The sequence below is a fragment of the Cicer arietinum genome, chromosome 7 (genome assembly GCF_000331145.2).
Source record: "Cicer arietinum cultivar CDC Frontier isolate Library 1 chromosome 7, Cicar.CDCFrontier_v2.0, whole genome shotgun sequence".
NCBI classification, from domain to species: domain Eukaryota; kingdom Viridiplantae; phylum Streptophyta; class Magnoliopsida; order Fabales; family Fabaceae; genus Cicer; species Cicer arietinum.
Genome location: NC_021166.2, coordinates 3,336,639 through 3,346,089, shown reverse-complemented (window position 1 = coordinate 3,346,089; position 9,451 = coordinate 3,336,639). Strand labels below are relative to the sequence as shown.

General features: G+C 27.7%; 1 protein-coding gene across 1 annotated transcript; it reads left to right on the top strand.

Annotated features, from left to right (window-relative positions):
- Window positions 1–4,792: 4,792 nt before the first annotated feature.
- Window positions 4,793–5,606, top strand: LOC101512344 (uncharacterized). The gene has a single exon (XM_004507944.4). The coding sequence runs from the start codon at window positions 4,890–4,892 to the stop codon at window positions 5,370–5,372; it is 483 nt and encodes a 160-aa protein (XP_004508001.1). The 5' UTR covers window positions 4,793–4,889; the 3' UTR covers window positions 5,373–5,606.
- The last annotated feature ends 3,845 nt before the right edge of the window (window positions 5,607–9,451 follow it).

The following is a 9,451-nucleotide window of genomic DNA, read 5'->3' as shown; positions in this document are numbered from 1 at the left end:
GTTCCTCTTCTCTTAATAACTCGCTATTCACTTGGAAAAGTTAACTCGGTGGACAATCATATTTCATTATATCCAAGCATCAATTCTTCTCAATTCATTGTACTACTATCTAGATGACCAATTTATTTGTATATATATGCTTTATGGATATCTAAATTCAGTGGCATATCTTAAACTAAAATATTAGGGTGGTTAACTTTTTTAAATTTTAATAAAAAAATAGAAAATATATAATATTATAATGTATATAATAATTTTAAGTTGTAAATTTATAAAAAAAAATATTGGAGAGAGGTAGTAAATTAAATTTTGATTGATATTTTCAATAATTAAAAATTAGTTAAAATTTAGGTTGGTAAATTTATTTTATTTTATTATTATAGTAGTTATTTATATAATTTTTTTTAATAAATTATTCCCTCCAGTTTTTTTTTTATAATATATATCTAGATTATAATTTGGTCTACCAAATTGATGTATTTGATTCATGTAATCTTAAATATTTTAGAGGCTTTATCATAATCTTAAAAAATTTGAGTCTAATAAAAAATGCAATTTTAATAATTAATTTTAGTCTATATACACATATCAATGTAATGATGCATGTTGTTGGTGTAATAAGAAAAATATGCACATATAACATGTCATCTTAACACATTAGACTCAAACATACATCTCGACAACAATAACCTAACAACCACAATTAAACTCATAAAATACACTTATTATGGAACTCAAAATTACAACATACACCACAATATTTATATCGATTATCATATCTATTAACATATGTTATGTTTAATCAAAAAAAATATATCAGGTTTAGTTGGAATTCATCATAATTAGCATATATCAAACCATACAAATCACAATTATCTCATAAACTTATATAATTTAGTTTTCATAACTTTTTCATAATTAATAATTATTTCTTTTTTAAATCTAATATATATATATATTTTTCTTATAAATTTTAACTATTTTCATACCTTCAATTAAATTTATATGCTATATATCAAATCACGTTTAGAGATTACCGTACTATAATGATCCATTCGAATATATATCGTAAATATAAGAAGAGATTACCTAACTATAATGATCCATCCAAATATAGCGTGAATATAAAAGAAAGATACAAATATTGAACAAATTATAAATTAGATGTCATTTATCAATATTATAAAAAAAATGTTATTTAAAAAAAAAAATTAATGACTTTAAGGTGGCCACGGCTACCTATCTTCCAATTAAACTAACAATTAAGGATCATGCGTTTACTTGTTTGAATTTGTTTTATTATGATTATTATCTATTTTTGTTTGTACACCAATCCAAAAAATTAGAAGTAGGTTGTCTTAAAAAAAGTGAACCAAAAAGAAAGAGCCATGATGAGAAAGAAAATCAGAATGATGGATCGAGTACCAATGTAGAATAACACCCAAAAAAACACTGCTTTAAACTAATAATTAACAAAGTCACGGTTGGTTAACATAGGACAAGAGAATCTCATCATCATACTAGTATGTGCTTACTTCTACATTTCACAAAACACAAGACAATTTTTATCCTTGGACAGTGCATCACCCTTGATTTAGGACAAATGGGATGTCCGATATATGTAACTTTAGATCATGTCTATGTGGTGTGGTCTTGGCTGCATGAATTACGATGTTAATTTTTATTTGAATAAATATATTTTTTTTTAATTTTTGATTATAGGTAGAAGTTAGATGAGATTAGATCTGAAAATGTTTATAAACAGCTGATAGTTTCGTAAAATTCTATTAAATTTAACACAAATTTTAACATAATATTATAGTTAAATTAAAAAAACAATTAAATAAAAATAATATTTTTTAAAACTCTCGGCAGAATTAACTACGTGACCTCGAGAGCTAATTACTATGGCACCTCCACCCTCAAGATGCCAAAATTGGTGCTAGAAAAGTTAAATGTTAGAGACCTATAACTCTTCAAAAGTAAACATTTTAAGTGATTTTTATGATGAAATCAATTGTAAACTAGAACAAATCATGAATGCTTCTATTAGAGCATCAGTGAACTTGGTTCAACCATTTGAAAGATTTACAAATCACAACTAGTGACTGCATTTAAAAAAAAAAGATTCAAGTACACTTTACTAAGAATAATCTCTGCTAAAAGAACTGTTTATATAGCTGTTAAACTGATTTCCACAAACAAACCCTTTGAATATGATGAGTAGTACTGTTGCATGCAGTGACGGGACCAAACAAACCAACCACATGAACCGGTGGTCGCTTGTCTTTCAATTTATCACCAATTGAATAGGTAGTCTCTAGGACCAGATTTTGACTCTTCCTAAAATACCAATGTTGAAAAAGACTAATGCAGGGTTAGCTCATGAATCATGACAGACATACCATTTCAATATTTTTGTCTCCAAACTAGGTGCAAAAAGAAAACAAAAGTTTTGAAATTAGTAACATTTATGCATGTATATCAAAAGGCACCACCCTCTGATGCATCATTTGTAGTTATGTATGGTCCCAATAGAAAGGAAAAAAAAGATTCCCTTATTATGGTTACAGTTACATTACATCCTTCCTTACTCTTGTTTGTGGATGCAATGCAAGTCTTAACTCTCAAGTTTTCTTATTTTGTGAAGATGATACCACAACCTCCATATCTAGTTACTCAAATGGAAAAACTTGCACATGGCTAACTTTATGTGATTGCACAATATAACAATTTTAGAGGCTTATGTAACGGCATCCCAATTGCCATTGAGGTCTCATCGACATCGTTTATATCTATATTTTACTACAATATAAATATTTGCGATGTAACCACAATTACGTAAAAGTCTCTCTCGAGACATTTTAAAATTATTTTCATTTTTAAGATGAATCAAACTACGCAAATTAAAGTGTCTTTTTGTAAAATCTAGCTAGAAACAAAATAACTTAACAAAGCTGTCATTTTGTTAGTCTAGTAGAGTCAGAGATTGTTCTCCATTTTGAAACTAAAACTGCGACACTGTATATCTTCAGTAACCTTGAGCAAACTCTGCTTAGTGTATGATCTTTATAATACTAAATAACATTGGCCTTGTCACATTTCAATGTCCAAACTAGTATAATGTAAGTGAGAATCATGTATTAGATATATGGAGCAGTTTTGCCTAGCTAAGTGAGAATTTTAATTTTTTAAACTTTTTCGGAACATGAAATACAATACAAATTTTTCTGACATTATATATAAATCAAATGTGCAAAGTGGTTAGTTAGCATATGACACGTCATGCCTAACGTAACCCTCCGGCTACATCTGTATTTCTGATGGGACCAAAAAAATAGATAAAATCAATAGCAATTAACAGCTTGGAAGGCATTGTTAGTTAAGTAAAATTGGTACCACAAACGCTCGCTTGATTGCACAACTACGTAGTCTTAAAGAGACATAAAGCGCATTTGGACAATAAGCTGTTTTTCACGTGTCAAAATAAAACAATTATTGCCTACAAATTAGCTAATAACACTCGTCTTTATGATCAATTAATTGCTAAAAATTATATGGAGTATATACATAATATAATGTTAGCGTAATTGCACTAATTAATTGTTTATCCAAAGATACATTCTATAAAATTTTATTAAAATTAAATTTACGTGTGGCGGTAGGCATGAAACTCATTCCACCTAGGAAAAAATAGAACATACCTAATTTATAGACGTGTATTACCAATTAGTATTACCAAAATTGTGATAGCAGTGAGGAGTGAGGTGGCACTAATTTGGACGGAAGCAGGAAAGAAACAGGGAACAAATCCCTTATTTTTGCAATATATTATTTTCTATTGGTTTATTAGGAAAAACTTTAGTGGTTGAAGATTTGGATGAACAGGCACAAATCAAAACAGAAGATAGCGATCTACTACCATACCACCCAACCATTAGTTTTCTAAATTTCCATGCTGTCATATTCACACGCCGACACCTGTCTAACCCAAAACTTCCAAACTCGTCACTCACTCGGGTCTATTCCACATTCCAAGTGCCCCTCCTCCACTATTATTATTATTTAAAATAATTATTTTATTAAATTTCATTTAGTTAATTATCATCTCAATAATTCTTACTGATTAAATTAAATGTGAAAATATTCATAAAACTTTAAAGATATCAAATATTTTATTAATAAGTTCAAATTAACATTTTAAAATATAAGTAAAATATTGATTATAATTTTTTTTAATTTAGTGATAAGATATCAAAAAATGTTGGGGTATAAATATATTATCATTTAGTATCTACAATAAATTACTAGTTGGAATAACTTTTAATATTCATCAATTATTATTATTATTATTTAAAGTATTTGTCTTCTGTTTTTTTGATAATAAATAAATTACAAAATCTTATATAAATATCTAAAAAGTTATTTATTTGATTGATAAAGATAGCTAGATAAATCTTAAATAGAATAGTCTAAAAGAAAAAAATATCACACCAAAATTTAATATCTTTTTATACCTATCTATAGATGTTTAAAAATTTCACTTATTTAATTGAATAAAAAATAGTAATATTATAAATAAAAAAGTAAAATTGGAAGAAAAAAGTCTGACCAAATCCATATATATTTTTATATATAGTATATAGATTATTATTATATTATTAATATTACTATTATTTTGCTACAAAATATTAATATTATTTTGCTACATGTTATTATTATAATTTTGACGGAATATTATTATTATTATGTGATTACTATGTAGCAACATTTTCCTAATATAAGATTATAACATAAATCTCTGCTGACTCTCCCTTACCCCTTTCTTCCTTATATCATTACCCTGAAAGAGAGATACATACGTAGATACATTTTTCATTCTTCAAATAATGACAATTTCAGGTTCAGACTCACAAACTCCAACTTCCACCACAGTGAACACTACTAGTATCAAAACTGTTAATCAAGTAGAAGTTGAATGTGTAAAATGTGACTCATGCGGTTTCACAGAAGAATGCACCCCTGCATACATCTCAAAAGTGCGTCAGAGATACCAAGGTAGATGGCTTTGTGGTCTCTGTGGTGAAGCTGTCAAAGATGAAGTTGTTAGATCAGAGAGACTTATCACTGTTGAAGAAGCTCTTAATCGCCACATCAGTTTCTGCACAGAGTTTAGATCATCATCTACTGTTATCAAGAAAACAGAACACCCTATTATTGTTATGACTCGAATTCTTCGTCGGAGTTTGGATTCTCCCAGAGGACCCAGACCTCTCCGATCAAACTCTACCGGAGTTCTTCCAGTTGTTGATGCTGTTCGTTCTTCACCGTTGATTCGATCAGAAAGTTGCTTCTCTTCTATCTCTGGTTAAATTATTCACTTTTTCTTTAGTTTAGACTCTGAGGTAAATAAAGAGTGTCGTTTTTTTCTGTTACTGTGATTAATGTTAAAAAATAATACTGTGATTTATGACAAGGAGTCTTTAACATTGGATTTATGTTTTCATTGATTCATGAATCATGATGGATCTGTAATATGTTCCATGTGCTCACAGTTTCATACTGATGATGAGTCATGACTTTACTGCTAGATTATCTTCTTTTAATTTTTTCCTCTCATTTTCAATGTAAATAGTAGAAATCTTGTTCATTTTTTTGCTTATACAATGTCTAAAATTTGGTTCTTCAATTTTGATGTTTCAGTATCTTGGGAAAATGAAAATGAATTCTCAAAAGTTCATCAATGTTGTAGTGGATATTATCATTTTTTCTTCTTTCGATTTCAAAAAACCAAAAATTAATTTTTTATAGTTTAAAGTTCGACAGAAACATAAATAAAATATAATATAAAATTAATTTTATTAAATTTAAATTTGTATTTTTTTAACAATTTGTCTTCATTCTTAACTATTTAAATTCAACAACTTTATTTATTTTTCTTTTCTCTTTTGGTATGGAGTTTAAAAAGGAAATATGATTTTCGTTTTTGGTCAACATAAGGAAATCTGATTTAAGGGAATAAAATTAAAATTAATTTAGTACTCCTTTGTTAATAAAATATAAATAAAAAATTTATATGTATTTGATTTAAAATTGAACGAAATACATATACATTTTTTCTGTGATTTAAAATTTAGCCCAGAGTTATAAAAGAAAATTAGACCAAAATACATACAAGTAATTTTATGAATATATTTTATTTTGGAGATATTATTCAATAAGAACAAAAAGACAGCGCAAAGTTGATACTTATGATAGGCTGGCTCAAGGCTCAAGCACTCCTTAAAAGAAACAATTTTGTGTTCATTGGCTTTAGGTGTGTGTATAAAAGAATATTATGAGAATCTTAAACCTTTTTCCAAACCAATAATTCCATGTGGGATTAGCTGTTTTTGTTAAAAATGGAAAATTATAATTAGGATAGTTTAATGATCCGTGTATTTGCATTTTGTTACTACACAAGACGAAACTACAGGGAAATTTCCCTCAATTGAAAAGACCATGACTTTTGTTGAAAAAGTGTAGTATTTCAGGGCTCAAAATTTGGCTGTTTTTGGTATTAAATTGTGACGCAATAACAATGCACTCAAGTGAAGCAGCAGGTAACTAGTTTTTACTTTCACTATTGCTGGCCACACTTTTTCCAGTTAATAGATTTGATGTAAAATTAAGTTTAGACATGGGAATTGATTTCCCATATTCTATATCAGTTGAATTAAGATTTATAGACACCGAATGTTTTCTAATAGCATATAATTTTTAAGCCTAAATAGCATTTTTGCATTGCAAGGTCATTGTCACCACCTCTTTTGCTAGTTACACCCTATCCAATCTTCATAAAATTATAATACTAAAAATATTTTTACTATTTTACGCATTCTTAAATTCATTTTTTTCTTTTTTCTCTCTTCATCGCCGTCACTCATTTCATAATATCTCACACTCACACTCATATCATATACTCGTAACTCATGGTCAATCATAAATCACATTATCTGCTCATAACTTACACCTCTTCTCTTGGTATGCTTAAAGTCATCAACAAGGTTGTGTATTGAGCATGTAATTTTTTTTAAAAATAAATTATGTATTTTATGTGATTTGAGTTCACATAAGTGGTAAATTATACATTTACGCAAACTGAAATCGGATATCCTTACATATTCCAGTGAGTAAAGTATACATAAGTTGAGTTCACTAGCATGCAAAAATTTCCAGAGAGTAAGGGAAATGTGTACTTGGACTCGTTCACGTAAATGTATGTAAACTGAGTTCATGTACATGTACTTAAATTGAATTCAAGTACATGTAAAATTTTACAATAATTAGGAGAAGTGCGTATTTGAACTTAGTTCACATCATGTCTGTTCGCGTACATGTTCTTAAATTGAGTTCAAGTACGTGTTAAATTTTGTATTAAATAACAGAGATGCGTACTTGAACTCAGTACACGTGAATGTATGTAAACTTAATTCACATTCACATACATTTACTTAAATTGAGTTCAAATACATTTATAATTTTGCGTGAGTGGAGGAAGTCCACACTTGAACTCAGTTCATATACATATACTTAAATTGAGTTGAAGTACGTGTAAAATTCTACAATAAGTAAAGGAAGTGTGTACTTTAACTCAATTCAAGTAAATATATTCAATTCAAAAAAGGTTGTGGATTTCATGTTCGAAGAGGAAATGAGAAGAAGGATTAACATATTCAATTTAATGATGAAGACAATTTAGTCTTTTCAACAATGGCAGTGGTGTCATTAACAAAATAGGGAGTATAGATATCAAAATTGTAAAGTTTATAATCTTTTACTATAATCCACTTGGAATGATTAGCAGAAAATTTCATTATGGGACACTTAGATTTTTGCCAGTTGCCAGTGACCAAAAGAAGTAAAAAAAGTTTATGCTTAATTGCAGTTTTGGTTCCCCTATATTAGTCGAATCACGAAAATAGTCTCCCTATTTTACTTCTCCCCAGTTTTGGTCCCTCAAACATAATTTTAATCCAAAACTTGATGAAATTTAATTTTTTTTTGCATTTATTTAAGTCACACTATGTTTCAAAATCTCATTTGCAACAATTATACCTAAAATCTATGATCATAAATGGTGTAGTATGACTTTAAAAAATGAAACCAAAACTGGGGACAAACAAAATTGAGGACTACTTTCGCGATTTAACTAAAATAAGGGGACCAAAACTGCAATTAAGTCAAACGTTTACAAAGAAAATGTTATTGTTTGATATTTTAAACCTGAGAGAGAGAGAGAATGAACAATATTATAAATCTTTATTTTATCTTGGATTTTCCTATCATTCTCGTCATAATAGAAAACTCTGGCAGAAAAGAAAAATCCATATGTAAAGTCTAAGGTAGGTTTTTAATTTGGTGTGGATTTTTCTATGACTTTATATCCTTAGTAAAACTTTAACTTTTTCTACATATTTGCATACGGATTTTTAACCAGTTTTCCCAGCTACATTTCCCGCGGATTTTCCTGCCAATATCGTATCTTTTGCAATACATTTTTGAAAAAATTATTATGAAAACATATTACTTCATTATATATATATATATTTTTTTTTAAAAAAAATCTTTATTAATTTATTAATATTATGGTAATTTAGTTAAAATTATTCATTTCAAAATGTATTTAAAAAAATTTTACAACATAAAAACACATGTGAAACAATATTAAAAGAAAAATATATAATAATAACATAAAGAAAAGAAAAACAAATGTTCTCAAATTTTCAGACTTCATTCAATTGTTCCTAAACCGTAATTAATCTAATGTGTCATTCCCTATTGCCATCATTCTCAGAGTCTTTCGTCTCTGTTCTTTCTCGTTCCTTCTTGCCGCAATCGTTTCCATCTCGTTCCCTTCAACATCATTTCGTTCTCAGATTTTCCCGATACGATATTCCAAGGTTAGTGAGTACAAATTTTCTTCCAATTTAGAGTTTTTATCTTCTTCGTATAATTTTAGTTTTTGAAATTGAAGCTAAATATTTTTCCGAATTTATAGTTTAGTGTTTTCGTATTTTGTTATTCTGAATATTTTGCATTTTCAATTAATAGATTGTTTTGGACAAGATTCTTCATTGTATGTGAGAGTTACACTACATTGCTCGTTTTCTCAAATCTTCAATAGAAAAGTCTCGTTATAGTATGTTTTACCCAAATTTGTTTTCGTGAGAATATTTTTTAGTAAACTATGTGATGATTTTATAGATTAAACTTGAAATGTCTTAATTTAGTAATGACTAAAAATATATTTAATTTAAAAAAAAATACTCTCGTTATTAAATTCGATTCAATGTACATGACCATCATATCAAGATATATTTAATTTAAAATTTAAATTAAATATATTTTTATGTTTGTTTATATTTATTATCAGATGAATTATCTTTTATTTTCATGGAGTTTTTTATTC

Bases quoted from the DNA above. Each gene is read 5' to 3' on its own strand.
- LOC101512344 (XM_004507944.4), top strand. From the start codon at position 4,890: ATGACAATTTCAGGTTCAGACTCACAAACTCCAACTTCCACCACAGTG.